Source organism: Trichechus manatus, unplaced genomic scaffold (assembly GCF_000243295.1).
Source record: "Trichechus manatus latirostris isolate Lorelei unplaced genomic scaffold, TriManLat1.0 scaffold00029, whole genome shotgun sequence".
NCBI classification, from domain to species: Eukaryota; Metazoa; Chordata; class Mammalia; order Sirenia; family Trichechidae; genus Trichechus; species Trichechus manatus.
The window spans coordinates 18,757,078-18,780,699 of record NW_004443965.1 but is presented as its reverse complement, the minus strand read 5'-3'; the positions used below and the strand labels follow the sequence as shown (position 1 = coordinate 18,780,699).

At 37.9% G+C, this 23,622-nt stretch overlaps 1 protein-coding gene across 3 annotated transcripts in view; it reads left to right on the top strand.

Annotated features, from left to right (window-relative positions):
- RNF180 (ring finger protein 180) overlaps nt 1-23,622 on the top strand; it is a 337,572-nt gene that overhangs the window by 252,805 nt on the left and 61,145 nt on the right. For all 3 annotated transcript variants that reach the window (XM_004374551.2, XM_023729609.1, XM_023729608.1), the window contains 2 exons: nt 5,947-6,172; nt 22,883-23,008. In XM_004374551.2, the coding sequence (XP_004374608.1) occupies nt 5,947-6,172; nt 22,883-23,008 (352 nt within the window). The remainder of the gene's footprint in view (nt 1-5,946; nt 6,173-22,882; nt 23,009-23,622) is intronic.

Here is a 23,622-nt window from a genome sequence, read left to right as displayed (position 1 = left end):
AATAAATATTTTATTTAATAATATTATGTTGGTGAAAGTTTATACAGCAGGGAAGGGTCCCATTTACCAATTGTTACACATTTTGTTCAGAAACATTGGTTACATTTTTCATAATATTTCACGACGTTTTAACGTTCTCATTAATTCACTTCTGGATGTTTCACTTCCAGTAATCTGGTATCCCTATCACCTTCCCCTTTCATCTTTGCTTTAGAGTAATTGTTGACTATTTGGTCTCATATCGATGATTTTTTAAAGGTGCATAGTACTTACTGGTAATGTTCTTTATTTTATGAGCCAATCTGTTATTTAGCTAAAAGGTGCCCTCAGGGAAGTTTCATTTCAGGGTTTATAGAGTATCTCAGCGCAGTGGTCTCAGGGAGTCCTCTAGTCTCAACTTTTTGAGAATTTTAGTTCTGTTCTACATTTTTCTCCTCTTCTATCAGGACCCATCTATTGTGGCCCTGATCAGAACAGTCAGTAGTAGTAGCTGGGCACCATCTAGTTATTGTGGAATCAGGGTAGATGAGGCCATAGTTCCTGTAGACTGTTAGTTCTGTAGACTCATTTCTTCTCTGAGTCTTTGGTTTCTTTCTTTCTCTTTTGCTCTTGCCAAGATGAGACCAATAGTTGTATCTTAGATGGCCTCTCGTAAGCTTTTAAAGACCCCAGATGCTACTCATCAAGCTAGGATGTAGAACATAAACGTTGCGAACTATATTGTGCCAATAGAATGAGTTGTCCTACGAGACTATGGTCCTAAGGCTTCAAACACAGAAGTTCAATCCTGTGATGTGTTTGGTTACATGTAAGAAGTATATGTAACTGTGCCTCCTGTGTGCTTTATTATATGAACGTACACGCTTGTATACATGTATGTATATGCATACACATATGGCTACGCGTATATATGCACACGTACATATGTATGTATGTATACACATATGTAGGTGTATATGTAATTACACATACGATAAAGCCTGTGAAAGCCCAAACCTGTGTGAGGCAGAAACCGGTCAGAGAAGAACAACTCTAAATCCACTAAAAGGAGCAATAGAAACGTGGTAAGACTGCATTATGTCAAAGGAGGAAAACTTGCAAGACCCAGAAAAAATTTTCTGATGAAAAATCAGCACTTAATCTCATTGGGGCCCCTTTTGTAGGTGAAACCTCTCTTTTCCCATGCTGCTGTCAAGATTCTTTCTTTGTTGTTGGTTCTGGAAGTTTTATTATGATATGTCTCAGTGAATTTGTCTTAGGGTCTATCTTGTGTGAAGTTTGTTGAGCTTCTTGGTTGAAAATCTTGTGTTTTTGCAGTATTTGGGATGTTGTCTGCCACTGAGTCTTCAAATATTCTTTCTGTATTTTTTTTTTCCTCCTGGAATTCTCATGTGCAAGTATCAGTACTGTTCCTTTTGAAGGCATCTGTCATAACCGTTTAGCTTTGTTCATTTTTCTTCATTCTTTTTTCTGTTTCTCAGAGTAGTCTTGAAAGTTTTGTCTTCTATTTCACTGATTCTTTCCTCCATTGCTTCAATTCTCTTTGTCCTTCCTGGGAATTATTTCTGTTATTTTTATTACTGAGCTTTGGAATTACTAGTTGTTGAATTTTTTTAGATTCTGTCTCTTTGCCGAATTTGTCATTTTGTTCTTGTGATGTTTTCCTGACTTCTAGGTTTTTTTTTAATGTAGTTTCCTTTATCTCTTTGAATAACCTTAGTACTACTTTTTTGAAGTTTTTAACAGATAGTTCCATCATATGTTCATCCTTCAAGATTGTTTCTGTCCTTTTATCTTGTTTGTTAGATTTGTCCATCTTTTCCTGTCTCTTCATATGCTTTGTAATTGTCTGTTGTCTGTGGGACATTAATGATTTTGATTATCTGTTTGCTTGTTTGATTTTGTCTTGGTATATTAGGACTTTAGTCTGTTTTCTGTTTTCTTGGGTTGTTTCCCTTCATTTGTAATATTTTAATTATTCTTTTATGTTATTGAGGTATGTAGGATTTTGGGGCTGCACACTGGTTAGAGTACACATGTAGGGAGTGTGGCATTAAGCACTTAAAATTTCTCCTTGGCTGAGTGCTTGGAGTTGAGTGAGTAGCATTCTTCCTCGTGGAAAGGTGCAAGGTATCAGGCTCTTGGGGTTCCTCCACATCACTTGAGGATTGGAGCAGTCTTCATTTTGTTGTGAATAAGTACCGTACTGCCTGGTTTGCTGGGTGGGTTATCTGTTTGTACTGGGTCAGGCAGCGCAGGTTTGGTGTTCGGAGTAAACCTTTCACTCAGTCTTGGGTAGGTGGTGTATGGGGAGAGGACAGGTGGTTTCTATCAGTTCCAGATGGGGAGGATCCCTCTGCGCACAAGCATGGAAGGGCAAGGGAGTCCCTGGGAAGAGAGGTGGTGGTGTGGGGCTTCCTCAGTCTAGTGGCTAGGAGGGTGGCTGCCTGACTCAGAAGGACAGGGGTGTCCCTGGGAGGGGGAAGGAGGTGGCTTGGGACATCCACACTCAGGCAGAGGGTCTGGAGTTCTTCCCACACAGGCACAGAAGGGTGTGGGAGTCCCTGGGAGGGGTAAGAGGATGAGATGGGGCTTCCATTCTCAGGAGAGTAAACCTGGGAGTGTTCTGCACAGACTCAGATGGGGCAGTACCAGAGGGTGGGTGCAGTGACTCAGCACCTGTACAGCTTTTTGTGTGCGTAATTTTATTTTTTTTATTTTTATTTTCTTTAATTGTGCTTTAGATGGAAGTTCACAGCTCAAGTTAATCTGTGATACAAAAATTTTTACACATTGTTATATTACACTAGTTGCAATCCCTATAATGTTTAACAGCACACTCCCACTTTCTATCCTGAGTTTCCCATGTCCATCCAACCAGCTCCTATCCATTGCTGCCTTCTCATCCTGCCTCCGGACAGGAGCCACCCATTTAGTCTCCTGTATCTGCTTGAACTAAGAAGCACACTCTTCACAGGTATCATTTTATGTTTTATAGTCCAGTCTAATCTTTGTCTGAAGAGTGGACTTTGGGAATGGTTTTAGTTCTGGGTTAACAGAGCATGTGGTGGCCATGGCTTCAGGGTTTCCTCCAATCTCAGTGAGACCATTAAGTCTGATCTTTTTACGTGAATCTGAGTTCTGCTCCATGCTTTTTACGTGCTCAGTCAGGAAATATCTGTTGTGTTCCCTCTCAGAGCAGTCTTTGGTGGTAGCCGGACACAATCTAGTTTTTCTGGTCTCAGACTGATGGAGTCTCCGGTTTATGAGGCCCTTTTGTCTCTTGGGCTAATATTTTCCTTGTGTCTTTGGTGTTCTTAATTCTGCTTTGCTCCAGTTGGGTTGGGACCAATTGATGCATCTTAGATGGCCGCTCTCAAGCTTTTAAGACCCCAGACCCCACTCACCAAAGTAGGATGTAAAACGTTTTCCTAATAAACTTTATTATGCCAATTGACCTAGATGTTCCCTGAAACTATGGTTCCCAGGCCCCAGCCCCAGCTACTCTGTACCTCAAAGTGTTTGGTTGTGTCCAGGAAACTTATGTGCTTTGCTTTGGTCCAGTTGTGCTGACTTACCCCGTATTGTGTGTTGTCCTTCCCTTGACCTAAGATTCTTGTCTACTATCTAGTTAGTGAATTCACTAATAGCTTACCTTTTTGCAGTGGGGGAAAAGAACCCTCCACTGAGCACACTTGGGCATCCCAGCAAGCAGCCAGGGTTTGTGTAGTGGTGGTGGGGGTGGGGTGGTCTTCCATGCTAGCCTTTGTTGGCAGCCCAGCTTTCTGCCTTCTCTGCACTCACCTGGCCCATGCAGCTAATGCTCTCCCTGCTTTACTTTCCTTTTGCTCCTCCACAAATATCTACTCCCTGATTAATCTTTCTCTTGACCTGAATGTCTTATAACCCAACCCTCATCCCTTTATTCCTGCAGTCCTTCCGTTTGGTTCCCTGGTTTCAATGTGATGTTGTTCCCGTGTGACACTCTATCATCTCTGGTGTGCCCAAACCTGGTGCATTGATTGCCTACCTTGTAGTTTCTTTCCAGAGTTGTTTGCGCAGTGTCTCTGTTTCAGGTTGTATTTTTCTTGATGTTCTTTTGCTGGGCTCCTCACTCAGAAATACTGCTTGTAGCTGACCCAAGATGACTACGTTGCTCCGTGGTAGCAGGTAGACTGTGGACAATCCATGATTCCTTGCTTTGCCACTCTCCTTGTTGTCTCTCTCCTTCCAGTCCATATCCGGTTTGTTTTTTCAGTCCTTCATTTGCTTTTCAGAGGTCTGAGCTCACCATTTGTGACTGTCCTTGATTATTTATATAAGACTTTGTTGTAGAGGGATGTTATGGTGCATCTGACTACGCTGCCATCTTGGCCCCTTCCTCCTGTTACATGAAAAGATTTCTTAAATAAGACAAGCAAAAAAAGCAGTAGCCATAAAGGAAAAATGAGATTAAATACACCACTTTTAAATTAAGAACTTCAATTTATCAAAGGACACCATGAGGCGACTGTAGAAAAAAGAAGAAAAATTAAATATTCTCTTTAAAGTTGTATTATTCATAATAACCAGAATAATTAGTAGCAACCAATAACCAGATTAAATAATAATGCCTGTAAATCTATTTTTAAAAAAATCCGTAAGAAAAATCAGACAGCCCAATTAAAAAGAAACAGTCTAAAGATTTGAATATATCTTTCACAAAAAAGAAATTACCAACAGGTGGCATGAACAGGATGGCAGAGAGGAAGCAAAACCATTTGGATAAATAATAGTTTATCCAATGGTGAGGTTCTTCTGTAATTTTAAGACTCTGTTTACCTCATTTGCATAACTTTCACATTTCATGCAACTTTCAAATATTTATCAAACCAAAATATTAATCATTGATCTCCGTTTTTCACAAAAAAACAAAGTGAGGAGAAAAAAAAATTCACCCTGTAGACTTCACCCAATATACTCCACTGGACCAAGTCCAGGCCTGGCTTGAGGAAGGCGTTCTCAAGGCTTTAGCAAAAACTACAGGGCCTGTGTATGAGGAGAACATGCTGGAGGGAGAGGAAAAAAAGTGAGTGGAGAAGAAGGAGAAGCGGAGGAAGCAGGAGAGAGAGTGTGTGAGGAGGAGGAGGAAGAAAGGGACTGCTGTTGACATTTACTCAGTCCTTACTATGTGCCAGGGCTTTATGTAGATTACCTCATTTAATCCTTACAACAACCTTACAGAGGAGGAAACTTTGAGGTTAGGAATTCTGCTGCCAGACTTTTTGCTTGTAACTTCTGAGCTGCCTCTTTCTTAATTACCTCTTTCTGAATGGCCTCTTGTTAATTCTGTTTTTTTGTTATTGTTAGGGGTTTGAGAGGATAGCCTTTTTCCCAGCTAGGAGACTAATCCAGAATTACTACAGGTTTCTTTGCCCTGTCCACCTCCTGACATACTTTAAACTTCGTCCTTTTCTCAGCTTTGAGGTCCAGGAAGGTACAGAATGTCAAACAGGATGCTCCATGTACTATGTGATGATAAAATATGATATCATCCTGCTCTTGCTTTTCTTCATGCATGGATGCTTTGTAACAGTCGATTTGCTGTGGTTGGGGTAGGGTTGATGGTGAATCTGTAATCCTGGGACCAGTTCACCTAACAGTTACTTAACTAGTAGTGGTTAGAAATACAGATATATTTAATATGTTTAGATATATTTTAGCATTTAGCATTATATATAAATGCTAAAAAGAAAATTTTCTTCTGAGTTTCATGTGTATTTTTAGTTTCTTCTCATTTTACAGGAATGCATTTCCGTCTCTTTGAATATGTCACAGAAACTGATATTATGTGCTTCTCATAAATATTTTCATTCATTTTAACAAAATATAAAGTCAACCATTCTTTTCCAAGGAGACCAATCTCATATTAAACTAGGAAGAGTTGCTTTTGCTTTTGTTTTGCAGACTTTAAATAATGAGATGAGTACAGATGATGAAAATGAATATACAGAAGAAAAGGAGAGCTACATCTGTGCAGTGTGTCTGGATGTTTATTTCAACCCTTATATGTGTTACCCTTGCCACCACATCTTCTGCGAGCCCTGCTTACGGACTCTGGCCAAAGACAATCCTGCAAGCACTCCCTGCCCTTTGTGCCGGACAATTATTTCTAGAGTCTTTTTCCAGACAGGTAACTGTTATTTTTCATTAACATGATTGTCTGATTATTCTAAATACCTCTTTATTCTATTACAAAGGTACTTTATAAATTATGAAAAAGTTATTGAAAATCACATACAGCAGAATTTGTTAATCTCCAGTTTGTATATACAAACTCAAGTTCATATGATTACAAAAAAAGTGTGCTGCTCATTTGTCATTTATTTGAACTGAGCCATCTTGATATTTAAATATTTATTTTTAGAGATTTAAATGTTTTTCTTTCTCTGAATTTATTTGGTTTATCTTGTAGGCTACTTCATAATTTTTCTAAAATTGGAGCTCCTTTAATGAGAAATAGTATGGCAAGATAATACTAGTCATACTGTGCTGGATATCTTACTTTAATATTACGACAAATATTAACCACTGTTTTTGTGAATAATTGGCAGCACCATGGAGATTCTTTATATGCAGTTTTTTTCTTGGATATAATCCATTGGGCTTAATAGTGCAAATTATAATAGATGTTTATGTAAAACATAGTAATCAGTTATTCTTCATTTTAGATGATGACCAAATAACAAGAGTCAAATAATAGTTATAAGTTATATTCTGAACGGAATCAATCCATGGACACTCATCACTATCATCTTTGTAAGATGCTTGCCCAACTCATGGAACTGTGTTAAAATCATAGAGTCATGGAATCATAGATGAGAATAGGTCTTGATTTTCAATCCCCTACTCTATGCTCACATTGTTTCTATGACATACTAGCTAGTTGTTGTTCAGTATTTACTGGAACATTGCTAGTGGCAAGGAAACCCCATTAAGATTTGAAGCAACCCTATTTGATTATTCCTCATATCTGCCTTGTACTACTACTCATTCTTTGGCACTTTTATTCCTCTGGAGTCATGGAGAATAAATCTGTAAATATATGTGGACAACTATTTTGCTTTTTCCCCGAACACCAAATCTTCTCAACCTATTTATTGTTCTCAAGGTTTTTCTTCTCGAACAACATGAAGAAAGTAAAATTGAAGCAAAGATTTGTTTACCTATTTATCCTATCAAGTTGAATTAACACACCTTAAAACAACCTCACAGAGGAAGAAACTGAGGTTAGGAATTAATGCATATTAATGGAAGATAAAAGCAGAGAAATGTGGAGCATAGAAAACTGCTAAGGAAAAAGAGAAAAATTATCGAGGAAAGCAGAGCTAGTATTTATTGAGTGCATTACTGTGTGATAAGTGTTAGGGAAAACTCTATCGCCACATTCTTCTCTCAGCCGTAGAGGAGACCATGGGGATCAAAGAATCTGTTTCATTAATAGTAAAACTGAAGAGAGCACACAGCACATTTTTCTTCCCTGAAAGAAAATTTAAGAACCCACCTACATGAGACAGTTAGATCATTAAAGCAATCTTCTAGTACCCTAACCCATCCATCCTGTATTACAGGCTCAGTAGTCAATTAAGAGAAAGATATGCTTCCCTGTTCCCTAGTGCATATAGACTGGAGCACAAAATCACTGCACTAACCTTAGACAGATCTGGAAATAAGGGAAGTAGAAAAAGTATAAATAGTGACTCCACTCAGTAGAGAAATAGAGTCAGGGATATCAAGCTGTCATCAATCTCACCACGTAGGTTAGTTAGCCCTTCTTTTATGGGAAGGATCAAGTAAGGGGTAGAGAAAGAGAAGGAAGCATTTCATGAGAGGGAGAAGCTTGCTGGAAATTCCTCTTCTCTGGCCTGTGGCTGGATCATTGAGGTGAGAGGAAAAGGGTTCTTCTCTAATTCCAGATCCCATGCTGGGTGCTTTGGGGTGACCATTGAAAACAAAAAGAGGGGTATCAGTGATACCTCTTTTATAATGTTATCTCTGTCCAGTTATGCAAAAGGGGCATTTTAAAAAACTTTAATATGAAGCATCTGGGTGGTATACATGATGATTTAGACAGATGTGGTCCCTGCCTTCCATGATCTTCTTCAACCCTGATAGGGAGTGTGAAATTGTTTCCTTAAGGTCTTAAAACAGTAGTAACTCAGGATACACTTTAAAACCAAAAATATTACTAGATACAGTGAAGGACATTTATAATGATAAAAATGTCAATCCATCAGGAAGATCTAACGATTATATATGCACTTAATAACAGAGCTGAAAAGTACATCAATCAAAAATTGACAGAATTGAAGGGTAAAATAAGCAATCCAACAATATTTGGAGACTTCAATATCCCACTTTCAATAATGTACACAGCTAGACAGAAGATCAATAAGAAAACTTGAATAACACTATAAACAAACTTAACTGACAGACAACTTTAGAGCACTTCACCCAAGAGCAGAATATACATTCCTCTCAAGCAGATGTGGAACATTCTTCAGGATAAAACATATGCAAGGCCATAAAACAAGCTTCATTAAATTTTAAATGATTGAAATCATACAAAGTATATTCTTTGACAACAATGAAATTAAATTAGAAAACAATTAACAGAAGGAATGTGGGGAATTCAAATATGTGAAAATTAAACAACACACTCCTAGTTACGAATGAGTCAAAAAAGAGAAGGAAATTTTGAAAATACTCTGAGAATAATGAAAATGAAAATACAACATACCAAAATATATAAAATGCAGCTAAAGCAGTGCTTAGAGAAAAATTCATAGCTATAAACCCCTATATTAAAAAAGAAGAAAGATCTCAAATGAATAACTTTATCTTCACCTTCAGAATTTGGAAAAAGAAAAGCAGACAAAACCCAAAGTAAGCGTAAAGAAGGAAATAATAAAGATAAAAGTATAAATAAATGAAATAGAAAAACAGAGAAAATCAACAAAACCAAAAGTTGAGTCTTTTAAAACATAAACAAAATGTACAAACCTTTATCAATATTATAGAATACCAGATCAACATACAATAATCAGTTATGTTTCTATACAACTAGCAATGAATAATCCAAAATTGAAATTAAGAAAGCAATTTTTAATACATTTTTTAAAAATAAACTTAAGACTTACCCAAAACTACAAAACATTGTTTAAAACAATTGAACTAAATAATTGAAATGATACTCCTATTCATGGATCAGAAGACTTCTTGTTGCTAAAATGGCAGTCCTTTCCAAATTAATGTACAGATTCAATACAATCCCTATCAAAATCCCAAATGCATTTTTTTTTTGCAAAAATTGACAAGCTGTTCCCAAAAATTACGGAAATACAAGGGACCCAGCATAGCCAAAACAATCTTGAAAAAGAATAAAATTGGAGAATTCACACTTCCTGATATCAAAACTTACTACAAAACTACACTAATAAATATAGTGTGGTACTGGCACAAGCCTAGACAGACAAAGAGATCAATGGGATGGAGTTAAGAGTCCACAAGTAAACCCATACGTACATGGTCAATTGATTTTGGATAAAAGTGCCAAGATAATTCAACGGGGGCAGTATAGTCTGTCGGTTTGTTGTACTGTGGTGGCTTGCATGTTGCTGTGATGCTGGAAGCTATACCACCAGTATTTCAAATACCAGTGGCATCACCCATGGGCAGGTTTCAGTAGAGCTTCCAGACTAAGACAGGCTTGGAGGGAAGGCCCAGTGATCTGCTTCCAAAAGTTAGCCTACAGAAAGCAACACAGCATTATCCAATATAGTATCGGAAAATGAGCCCCTCAAGTTGGAAGACACTTAAAATACGACTGAGGAAGAGCTCCTTCCTCAAAATAGAGTCAACCTTAATCATGTGTATGGAGTAAAGTCTTTGAGACCTTCATTTGCTGATGTGGCACGATTCAAAATAAGAAGTAACAGCTGAAAACATCAATTAGTAGAATGTGGAATGTACAAAGTATGAACCAAGGAAAATTGGAAATTGTCAAAAATGAAATGGAATGCTTGAAGATTGATATCTTGAGCTGAAATAGACTGGTTTTGGCTGTTTTGAATCTGACAATCCTATGATCTACTTTGCCGAGAATGATAAGTTGAAAAGGAATGGTGTTGCATTCATCATCAAAAAAAAAAAAAAAAAAATTGCAAGATATATCTTGAAGTACAATGCTGTCAGTGATAAGGTAATATTCATATGCCTAAAAGGAATACCATTTAATGCAACTATTATTCAGATTTTTGCACCAACCTCAAACGACAAAGATGAAGAAATAGAAGATTTTTATGAACTGCTGTAGTCTGAACAAATGTGCACTGATAATTACTGGGGGTTGGAATGTGAAAGTTGGAAACAAAGAAGAATTGGAAAATACAGCCTTGTAATAGGACTGAAGCCACAAATTGCATGATAGAATTCTGTAAGAGCAATGATTTATTTATTGGAAAAACTTTTTCAAGAACACAAACAACAACTATATACCTGGACCTTGCTGGATGGATTACACAGGAATCAAACTGACTACATCTGTGGAAAGACACAATGGAGAAGCTCAGTATTACCAGTCAAGATAAAGGCAGCGGCCATCAGTTGCTTATATGCAAGTTCAAATTGAAGTTAAAGAAAGTCCACAGGAGACAGAGTATAACCTTGAATACATCCTGCCTGAATTTAGAAACCATCACAAGAATAGATTTGATGCACTGAACACTAATGATTGAAGACCAGAAGAGCTGTGGGAATACATCGAGGACATCACACATGAAGAAAGTAAGAGGTCATTTGAAAGACAGGAAAAGACCAAAATTAACATCAGAAGAGACTCTGAAACTTGATCTTAAGCACAGAGGAGCTAAAGCTAAAACAAATGGAAGAAATGATAAAGAGCTGAATGGAAGATTTCAAAGGGCGTGTCTTAGTCATCTAGTGCTGCTATAACAGAAATACACAAGTGGATGGTTTTAACAAACAAGTTTATTCTCTCACAGTCCAGTAGGCTATAAGTCCAAATTCAGGGCGTCAGCTCCAGGGGAAGGCTTTCTCTGTTGGCTCTGAAGGAAGGTCCGTATCATCAATCGTCCCTTGGTCTAGGGGCTTCTCTGCACAGGAACCTCAAGTCCAAAGGACGCGCTCTGCTCCCAGTGCTGCTTTCTTGGTGGTATGAGGTCCCCGTGTCTCTCTACTCGCTTCTCTTTTTTATATCTCAGAAGAGATTGGTTTAAGACACTATTTAATCTTGCAGAGCTCATCAGTATAACTGCTGCTAATCCATTTTATTAGATCATAGTGATAGCATTTACAACACATAGGGAAATCACATCAGATGATAAAATGGAAGACAGTCATACAATAGTGGGCATCATGACCTAGCCAAGTTGACACATTTTTGGGGGACACAATTCAATCCATGACAGGGTGGATGGAGAAGACAAGGTAAAGTATTATGAAAGGTGCAGAAACAAATGTAGTCTGAAAACCAAAAGGGAAGAACACAATTGGCAGTTCTCAAGCTGAATGAACGGAAGAGAACATTCAGTCCTCAAGTTGCAGTATTGAAGAATTCTATGGAGACTGTGGAAAAGCTCAATATCATCAGTCAGAACAAGGCCAGGGTCCGACTGTGGATCAGACTATCGTTCATATGCAAGTTCAAGTTGAAGTTGAAGAAAATTGAAACAAGTCCTGAATTTAGAGACCATCTCAGGAATAGATTTGATGCATTGAACACTAATGACCGAAGACCAGACAAGTTGTGGGATGACACCAAGGACATCATGCATGAAGAAAGCAAGAGATCATTAAAAACACAGGAAAGAAAGAAAAGACCAAAATGGATATCAAAAGAGACTCTGAAAGCTGTTCTTGAATGTAGAGTAGCTAAAGCGAAAGAAAGAAATGTTGAAGTAAAGGAGCTAAACAGAAGATTTCAAAGGGCAACTTGAGAAGAGAAGGAAAGTATTATAATGAAATGTGCAAAGACCTAGAGTTAGAAGACCAAAAGAGAGGAAAATAATTGGCATTTATCAAGCTAAAAGAACTGAAGACAAAATTCAAGCCTCGAGTTGCAATATTGAAGGATTCTACAGGGAAAATACTAAACGACACAGAAAACATCAAAAGAAGATGGAAGGAATACATACTCACTGTACCAAAAAAAAATTGGTCAATGTTCAGCCATTTTAGGTGGTAGCATATAATCAAGAACCGATGGTACTGAAGGAAGAAGTCCAATATGCATGGAAGGAATTGTTGAAAAACAAGGTTTCAGGGATCGACATAATACCAACTGAGATGCTTCAACAAATGGATGCAGCACTAGAAGCACTCACCTGTCTATGACAAAAAATTTGGAAGACAGCTACTTGGCCAACTGAGTGGAAGGGATCCATATTTGTACCTATTGTAAAAAAGGCGATCCAACGGAATGCGGAAACTATCGAACAATATCATTAGTATCACACACAAGTAAAATTTTGCTGAAGATCGTTCAAAAGTGGCTGCAGCAGTACATCAACAGGGAACTGCCAGAAATTCCTAAGCCGAATTCAGAAGAGGACATGGAACAAGGGATATCACTGCTGATGTCAGATGAATCTTGGCTGAAAGCAGAGAACACCAGAAAGATGTTTACCTGTGTTTTATTGACTACCCAAAGGCATATGACGTTGTGTGGATCATAACAAATTATGGATAAAATTGGGAAGAATGGGAATTTCCGAACACTTATTTGTGCTCATGAGGAACCTGTACATAGACCAAGAAGCAATCATTCAAAGAGAACAAGGAAAAACTGCATGGTTTAAAGTTAGAAAAGATGTGTGTCAGAGTTGTAGCCTTTCACCATACTTATTCAGTCTGTATGCTGAACAAATATTCTGAGAAGCTGGACTATATGAAGAAAAATGCGGCATCAGGATTGGAGGAAGACTCAATTCACAGCCTGCGATATGCAGATGGCACAACATTACTTGCTGAAAGTGAAAAGGACTTGAACCACTTACTGAGGAAGATCAAAGACCAGTGCCTTCAGTACAGATTACACTTTTCAACATAAAGTAAACAGAAATTTTCACAACTGAAGCAATAAGCCAAATCATGATAAATGGAGAAAATATTGAAGTTGTAAAAAATTGCATTTTACTTGGCCCCACAATCAACACCCATGGAAGCAGCAGTCAAGAATCAAAAGATGCGAGACTTCCAGGTAACATGGCACTATAGACAGAAGCACCACGCCATCCCTCCACAGCAAAGATCTGAAAAACTAAGCCAAACAGAGAAAACATCAATCCTGAAATCCTAAGAATCAGATGAAGAGATCAAAAACTCAAACAAGCACCAAATGGAATAAGAAATTGACAGAGAACAGAGAGTGAGGAGACATACCTGCAGAGGTCCCCTATCAGCTAACGCAGCACGGATCTGCCATCTTGGACTTCTGTTGGAGATCGGTGAACAGAGGGTACGGGAAAGCAGCTTCTGGAGCTTCCAGCAGGAGACAGAGCAAACAGTAACCAGTGATATACACTTTCACACCACCCACCCTTCTTCACCCCCACTCGGTCTCCTCTGCTTCCTGCAGCCATAGGCTCTTGGCCGGGAAGCACTGGCTTCACCCAAGTGCTACTTGGATTCCACCTGCCCACACTGTCCAGCTCCCTGATTGCCATTTGTTGGCTGCCTGTATTGCTTTTTTCTGCTTCTTTGATTTCTCCCATACCTCTCACCACCTCCCCCTCCTTTCTCTCAAATACCTGACTCCATGCACCATCTTTGCTTCTTCCTAAAAGGCCGTGAAATGCCGCTCGAATGTGAAACTGCTTCCCGGCCTGTGCTGCCACACTGGTGGGATCCTGGGGCTTTTGTTTGTTTGTTTTGATCTGTTTTTATGTTTTATTTTTCTTTTCTCGAATTGGGAGCCCTTTCTAGCCAGACAGTACTGTGTGGCTTGGGACCTACCCTCTCAGTTTGCGCAGATGCACAGATGGATCCCTGAGTGCATTTCTTTTTTCTTATTTTGTTGTTTTTTGGTTTTGGGGGGGAGGGTCTTGTTCTTTTTATTTGTTTTGTTTTCTCTTTATCCCTTTTTTTCTTTCTTCATTGCTCCGTTTCTCTCTCTGTAATTACTTTCTCTTCCTGTCTCCTGAATACCTGACATTGAATGACACCTCTAACCCCTTCTACCCAACTGTACTTCGTGGCCTGAGAGCAACTTTCTCAGACCTCGCAGCCACACTGGTGTGATCCCTGGGGTATTTGCTTTTCTTTTTCTTTCTAGTTTTTATTTATTCATTTTTTTATTCTCCTTTTTGTTTTTCTCCATTTCTCAGTCTCTCATCTCTCTTACCACTCTTTTTTTGTTTGTTTGTATGTTTTTGGCTCTTTTCCCTCTCTCCTCTTTCCCAAATCCATCTTAGCTCCACACATCACAATGTCCCCCCTCCATCCTGCCTACCTGCACCATGTGCTGAACAACACATCCCCAAGCAGCACAGGCACAGCCTAATGGAACCTGCCCTGCACTAATTCCTGGCCCACCCTATTGGCCCTAGTACATGCCACAAAACCCGTGCCAGCAACTGCTCTTCAGCTAGACCTGCCCTGCTGTACCATATCTGACTGACCCTGCCAATTGGAGAAGGAGTTAAAAATTACTGTGTCTGCAAAAGAGCAAACAGCAAAGAACACACAGACCGCCTGCTCAGATATAACCAAGTAAAACAAAAAAGCAGGACAAAACAAACAAATCTATAATCAATAAACGAGGAAAATAACTACCAAATGCCCTGAAGACAGCAGACAATATCAAAACATTTACAAAATCAGGACAGGACAGTTCCAGTAGGCATCCAAAATAAAACACTAGATGACTTTCCAATAGAAAAAAATGCACTAGAACTATGTGATAGGAAATTCAAATCTCTAATATTCAAGCTGTCCAAGAGTTGAAGCAACAAGCAGACACAAATGAGGAAAAAATAGACAAATTGATGGAAAAGGCAGATAAATTCATGAAAAACACAAAAAAATGGAAAAATTCAGGAAAATAATGCAGGAACAAAATTGCTAAAGTAAATTCACAACTAGAAATCATACAAAAACAACAATTATAAATCCAAAAGGTAAACAAGATTTCGGAAATGGACAGTGTCATAGAAGGACTGAGGAGCAGGTTTAAAACCGTGGAAGACAGGATCAGCGAAATTGAAGACAAACACTTAGATATAACTCTGAGGAAAAATCAGAAAAAAAAAAAGAAGAAAAATGAAGAGACCCTGAGAATTATGTGGGATACAATCAAAAGCAAAAATTTGCCAGTGATCGGAGTTCCAGAGCAGGGGGAGAAAACAGAAAACACAGAGAGGATCATTGAAGCACTGCTGACAGAAAACTCCCCCAATATCATGAAAGATGAAAAGGTGGCCATCCAAGAATCTCAGTGAACCCCATATAGGATAGACCCAAAAGAAAATCACCAAGGCATATCAGAATCACACTCGCTAAAACCAAAGACAAAGAATCCCGAGAGCAGCTCTAGAAAAACAAAAAGTCACATACAGAGGAGAAACAATAAGACTAAGCTCAGATTATTTGGCAGAAACCATGCAGGCAAGAAGCCAATGGGATAACATATATAAAACCTTGAAAGAAAAACATTGCTAGCCAAGAATAATATATCCTGCAAACTCTCATTCAAATATGATGGGGAAATTAGAACATTTCCAGATAAACAAAAATTAAGGGACTGTGTAAAAACCAAACCAAACCTACAACAATTATTAAAGGGAGTCCTTCAATCTGAGAACAAACAACATCATCTCACAGGCTAAATCTAGGATGCAGGATCATACCAGCCAGATAGCAGTCACGGAAATGAATTCTCAAGGACTATCTGAAACCAAAACAAATACAAGGAATCAGAGAAGTTAATCTGTAAATGACAACAACATCAGAACAATAGAAGAGGGAATAAACAGTGTAGATATAGAACATTCTAATGGAGAGGAAGGCAAGGTGATACCAAGTAATAATACACTGCTTCAAACTAAGGAAGATAAGGGTAAATTTTAAGGTAACCACAAAGAAAGTTAGCAAACCTTCTCATCAAAATAAAGAAGAAAAACATAAAGTCTCAGTAAAAACAAAACCTACGAAAACAAAAAAATGAAAAAAAAAAATCCACAAACAAAAGGAATTCAGCACAGGAGAGTAAGAGGAACAAAGAAAATGACAGCACCACAAAAAAAAAAGCACTAGAGCATAACAGCAATAAACTCAAACTTATCAATAATTACACTGAATGTAAATGTCCTCCAACACCCATAAAAAGACAGATAATGACAGAATAGATTAAAAAAAGGGTCCATAAATATCCTGTCTACAAGAGACACACCTTAGAAATAAAAGATGTGAATTTATTAAAAATCAAAGCAAAGTACCAAAAAAGCAGGAGTGGCAATACTAATCTCAGATAAAATAGATTTTAAAACAAAATCCACCATAAAAGACAAATGAGGACACTATATAATGGTTAAGGGGATGATCCATCATGAAGACATAACCATAATAAACATCTACACACCCAATGAAAGGGCTCCAAAATACATAAACTCTAACAGGACTGAAAAGAGAAATTGAGAGTTCCGTGATAATAGTAGGAGATGTCAACACACCCTTCTTGGTAAAGGACAGAACATCTAAAAAGAAACTCAACGAAGATGCAGAAGATCTAAAGACACACTCAGCTAACTTGACCTCATAGACATATATAGAACACTCCACCCAAAAGCTGCAAAGTACACATTCTTTTCCAATGCACATGGAACGTTCTCCAGAATAGACTACATCTAAGGCCACAGAGCAATCCTCAACAAGATCCAAAACGTTGAGATAATACAAAGTATCTTCTCTGACCACAACACCATCAAGGTAGAAAATAGCAACAGGAAGAGCAAAGAAAAAAAATTCAATTACATGGAAACTGACTAACATCCTCCTTACACATCATTGCATAATAGAAGGATCAGAGATGGAAACAAAAAATATATAGAATCAAATGGTAATGAAAATACATCATACCAAAACCTTTGGGCCACAGCAAAGGCAGTCCTCAGACAATTTAAAGCAATAGATGCACACATCAGAAATGAAAGGGACAAAATCAAAACATTAACTACAGAACTTGAACAAATAGAGAATAGCAAAAAAGCCCACAGCCACAAGAAGACAGGAAATAATAAAGATCAGAGCAGACATAAATGAAATACAGAGTAGAAAAACAATAGAAAGAATGAACAAAACCAAAAGGTGGTTCTTTGCAAGAATCAACAGAACCGACAGATCACTGGCCAGACTGACAAAACAAATCAGGAGACAATGCAAATAACCCAAATAATAAATGAAATGGGGGACATTACAACAAATCCAACTAAAATAAAAAGGATCATTACAGAATATTATGAAAAATATACTCCGACAAATTTGAAAACCTACAGGAAATGGATAAATTTCTAGAAACAAAGAACCTACCCAAACCATCAGAAAATTATGTTGAAAATCTGAACAGACCCATAACAAGAGAAGAGATTGAAAAGTTAATTAAAAAAAAAAAACATTCCCACAAAAAAAAGCCCTGGCCCAGATGGCTTGACTGGAGAATTCTACCAAACATTCTGAGAAGAGGTTATACCGGTACTAAAACTGTTGCAGAACACAGAAGAGGAAGCGACACTTCCGAATTCATTCTATGAAGCCAGCATAACCCTGACACCAGAACCAGGCAAAGACGCCACAAAAAAAGAAAATTACAGACCAATATCTCTCATGAATATAGACGCAAAAATTCTCAACAAAATTCTAGCCAATACAATTCAGCATCATATCAAAAAGATAATACACCACGACCAAGTAGGATTCCTACCAGGTATGCAAGGGTGGTTCAACATTAGAAAATCAATGTAATCCATTACATAAATAAAAGGAAACAAAAGAGTCACATGATCACCTCAGTTGATGCATAAAAGACATTTGAAAAAATCCAACACCCGTTCCTGATAAAAACTCTCAATAAAGTAGGTATAGAAGGGAAATTTCTCAACATAATAAAGGGCATCTATGGAAAACGGATGGCCAACATCATTCTTAATGGAGAGAGGCTGAAAACATTCCCCGTGAAAACAAGAACAAGACAAGGATGCCCTTTATCACTCCTATTTAACACTGTACTGGAAGTCCTAGCTAGAGTAATAAGGCAAGACAAAGAAATAAAGGGCATCCAAATTGGTAATGAAGAAGTTAAACTGTCCCTGTTTGCGGATATGATACTATACATAGAAAACCCTAAAGACTCCATGAGGAAACTACTAGAACTGATAGAAAGATTCAACAGAGTAGCAGAATACAAGGTAAACATACAAAAATCAGTTGGATTCCTATATGCCAATAAAGAGAATGATGAAAAGGAAATCAGGAAAACAACACCATTTATAATAGCCCCTAAAAAAATAAAATACTTCGGAACAAATCTCACCAGGGATGTAAAAGACCTATACAAAGAAAACTACAAAACACTCCTGCAAGAATCCCAGAGGGATCTACATAAATGGAAAAACATACCATGCTCATGGATAGGTAGACTCAACATTGTGAAAACGACAATTCTACCAAAAGCAATTTACAAAACAATGCAATCCCCACCCAAATACCTATAACATTATTTAAAGAGATGGAAAAACTAATCATTAACTTTATATGGAAAGGGAAGAAGCCCCGGAAAAGTAAAGCACTATTGAAAAAGAAGAATAAAGTAGGAGGACTCACACTACCTGACCTAAGAATCTACTGTACAGCCACAGTAGTCGGAACAGCTTGGTACTGGTACAATAACAAGATACACTGAGCAATGGAACAGAATTGAGAACCCAGATGTAAATTCATCCACCTACGGTCACCTGATCTTTGACAAGAGCCCAAACTCCATCACATGGGAATCAAACAGTCTTTTTAACAAATGGTGCTGGCAAAACTGGATGTCCATCTGCAAAATAATGAAAGGACCCATATCTCACACCATATACAAAAACTAATTCAAAATGGATCAAAGACCTGAATATAAAGCCAAAAACTATAAAGCTCATAGAAAAAAAAAATAGGATCAATGCTAGAGGCCCTAATACACGAGGATACAAACCATAATCAACAACACAAAAACTCTAGAAGATAAGCTAGATAACTCAGATCTTCTAAAAATTAAACACTTATGCTCATCAAAAGACTTCACCAAAAGAGTAAAAAGAGAACCTACAGACTGGGAAAAAGTTTTTGGACATTACACGTCAGACAAAGGTCTAATCTCTAAAATCTACAAGAAAATCCAACATCTCTACAACAAAAACACAAATAATCCAATTAAAAAACGGGCAAAGGAAATGAACAGACACTTCATCAAAGAAGACATTCAAGCGGCCAGCAGACACTTGAGGAAATGCTCATGATCACTAGCATTAGAGAAATGCAAATTAAAACCACAATGAGATACCACCTCACCCCGGCATTACTGGCACGTATCAAAAAACACTGGAAATAACAAATGATGAGGGGCTGTGGGGAGACTGGAACTCTTATGCACTGCTGGTGAGAATGCAAAATGATACAACCATTTTGGAAAGTGATATGGCGCTTCCTTAGAAAGCTAGGAATAGAAATACCATACGATCCAGCAATCCTACTCCTAGGAATATATCCTAGAGAAACAAGAGCCGACACACGAACAGACATGCACATCCACGTTCACTGCAGCATTGTTCACAATAGCAAAAATATGGAAACAACCTAGATGCCCATCAACAGATGAATGAATCAACAAACTATGGTACCTACACACAATGGAGTATTATGCAGTGGTAAAGAACAACGATGAATCTGTGAAGCATCTCATAACGTGGATGAAACTGGAGGACATTATGCTGAGTGAAATGAGTCAATCACAAAAGGACAAATATTGTATGAGACCTCTACTGTAAAAACTCACGAAAAAGTTTACGCATAAAAAGTAACAATCTTTGTTGGTTAAGAGGGGTGGGAGGGGTAGGGGGGAAATACTAAACAGACAATAGATAAGTGGTAACTTTGGTGAAGGGTAAGACAGTAAACAACACTGGGGAAGCCAGCACAACTTGTAAAAGGAAATGTTATGGAATCTTCATAGACATATCCAGACTCCCTGAGGGACTGAATTGCTGGGTGGAGGGTCGTGGGGACCATGGTCCCAGGGAACATCTAGCTCAATTGGCATAACACAGTTTGTAAAGAAAATGTTCTGCATTCTACTTTGGTGAGTAGCGTCTGGGGTCTTAAAAAAGCCTGGGAGCAGCCATCTAAGGTACTCAACTGGTCTCACCCCTTCGGGAGCAAGAGAGAATGAAGAAAACAAGATACAAGGAAAAGACTAGTCCAAAGGACTAATGGACCACAGCTACCATGGCCTTCACCAGACTGACTCCAGTACAACTAGATGGTGCCCGGCTACCACCACTGACTGCTCTGACCGGTATCACAACAGAGTGCCCTGGACAGAGCTGGAGAAAAAGGTAGAACAGAATTCTAACTCACAATAAAAGACCAGAGTTACTGGCCTGACAGAGACTGGAGAAACCTTGAGAGTATGGCCCCTGGACACCCTTTTAGCTCAGTAATGAAGTCACTACCGAGGTCACCATTCAGCCAAAGGTTACATAGCCCCATAAAACAAAAATGGGACTAATGGGGCACAGCAGTCCAGGGACAAGGATTAGAAGGCGGGAGGGGCAGGAAAGCTGGTAATAGGGAACCCAAGGTTGAGAAGGGACAGTGGTGACATGTTGTGGGGTTGTTAACCATTGTCATAAAACAATATGTGTACTAACTGTTTAATGAGAAACTATTTGCTCTGTAAACCTTCATCTAAAGCACAGTAAAAAAAATTAATAAAAAAGTAAAAGAAATCAAAAGACACATTGCATTGAGCAAATCTGGTGCAAAAGAACTCTTTAAAGTTTTGAAAAGCAAAGATAACACTTTGAGGACTAAGGTGCACCTGACCCAAGCCATCATATTTTCAGTCCCCTCATATGCATGTGAAAGCTGGATGATGAATAAGGAAAACCAAAGAAGAATTGATGCCTTTGAATGATGGTGTTGGTGAAGAATATTGAATATACCATGGACTGCCATAAGAACGAACAAATCTGTCTTGGAAGAAGTACAACCAGAATGCTTCTTACAACATAATGTTTTTATGGCCTTTTTACTAGACAAATTTAATACAGGTACTGTGCCTGTTGGTTGCACAGTGGGTAACCATTGGACTGCTAACCCAAGGGTTGGCAGTTCGAATCCACCAGCCGCTCCTTGGGAACCTTATGGGACAGTTCTTCTCTGTTCTGTAGGGTCACTATGGGTCAGAATTACCTCGACAGCAACAGGTTTGGTTTGGACTATGTCTACGTCACAGTTTTAACTTCTGCATTTAGCACAATGTCTAAACTTTGTGAATCAGTTTTCCCTTTGAATTATTTAGAAAAGAATCAATCCAAGGCAGTGATAACAAAAAATAAAGAAAATTTAATGCAGGGCGCTTGAGCAGAAGCTCAAAGCCTGTAGTAGGATGGAAGCTGAGGTAAAGCTATGGGTTATAATTGTGTGATGAAAGTTAAAGAGGGGTCAATTGATAGAAAACCTAGTCTACTTACCAGGTTAGAAATTAACTCTGCACTGGCCTCTGAGAAAATAGTGTCTCTACTAAACAGTCCTTCTTAGATCATACTTCGCTTTCCAAGACTCATATAGAGACTTTCTGCCACAGGTAGTCCCTGACTTAAACAACATATTCGAGTTACCAAGTTACCAAGCTACCAAGCTGCACTTATGACCATCCTTTTTTTTTTTTTTTTATTGTTCATCTTATCGTTAGTAATATGTTGCTGTGCATAATTTGCTGATGTTATTCTCAGATGTTCACTCGCAGATGTTCAATTTCATGATTTACTGTTCAAAACACTAACAGATTTATAAAGATACTGATTTAAAAACAGACAATAATAATGAAAACTAAAAACAAAAATGAGGTATTCGACTTACATCAGAACAGACATACAACGGAGTTGTCAGAACGAAACCCCGTCATTAACTCAGAGACTACCTGTATTTAAAGTGAATATCATGACGTGTTATTCTCTGATTGGTCTGTATTTACTTCCAATGAATTTTTTTTTTCCTCTTTAACTCTTTAGGAAAGAAGAATTAATTCTTCTGAAAGGTTAAGACATTTTTTAACTTCCTCTAGTCATCAGCATTAAAGTTAGTAGATCCTCAGTCTATCACGTATAGAATGAAATGAAAGATTATGAAGTAAAATGTTCTAAAAAGGGTTTTTCCTCTTCACCATAACTCCTGAGCCCTGATTGCACTCTAGATATTCTGTTCCTACACCAAAACAATTTATTCCCGCTTTTCATGTACTTGTTTATTTCCATCTTTTAGTCTGTAGTCTTCTTGAGAGCAACGACTATGTCGTATTCAGCATTGTATCCTCTGCACCTGGCATAGCACCTAGCATAGGAGGAGCATATGAACGTTTAATGTGGAGATGTATCAAACTTGCATCAAATGTGAACTTTGGGAAGTTATGTCTGCTTGTGTCAAAAAATGTTGAATCTTCTTTTGTCTCCACTGTCTTAAAGAGATTTGAATTTATTCAAAATACTGTAGCAATCATTTGTCATGTTCTTGCCAGAACAACTCATTTGGCTCAAATGCTTTAAAATACTATTTTTCTTTTGCTTTATTTTAGAACTGAACGATGCCACAAAAACATTCTTTGCTAAAGAATATTTGAAAATAAAACAAAGCTTTCAGAAATCCAGCACTGCAAAGTGGCCACTACCAAGCTGCAGAAAAGCATTCCATCTTTTTGGAGGTAAGGAAATGAATGCAGAAAAAACAACAGTCTGGTAACTTTGTCCAAGATCTCTTCTTAAAGCTGTTGTCCTCCTGCCTTAGGAATGTTAGTGAAAAAATATCCCTGTATTGATCAATTTTATGTAAGGATTTTGCTAAGTATCTCCTTGCTGAAAGCTACAGTGTGCATATGAAGAGAATAAATAGTATACAAAAAGAGCAAATTTAAGAGAAACTCATGATTAAATTGACTTTACCTTGCAGTCAGTAACTAGTTTAATATGTACTTAATGAAGAGTCAGCTCAAAAATATATTTAACAAGGCTCTACTATTCTTTATAAAAATTCTTAGTAATTGATAATCATAAGCCAAGTTTATTAGTTTTAATATTTTACGATTGTCCTACAAGTTTAAGACAATTACAAAGTGGCAGAGCCTTGGTATAGAGTGTATCTCAGAGGTGTGCAATGGACTGGGAATACCAATTTCTTTTTTTTATTGTACTTTAGATGAAGGTTTACAGAAGAAATGTTTCTTATTAAACAGTACACATATTGTTTTATGACAATGGTTAACAACCCCACGACATGTCAACACTGTCCCTTCTCAACCTTGGGTTCCCTATTACCAGC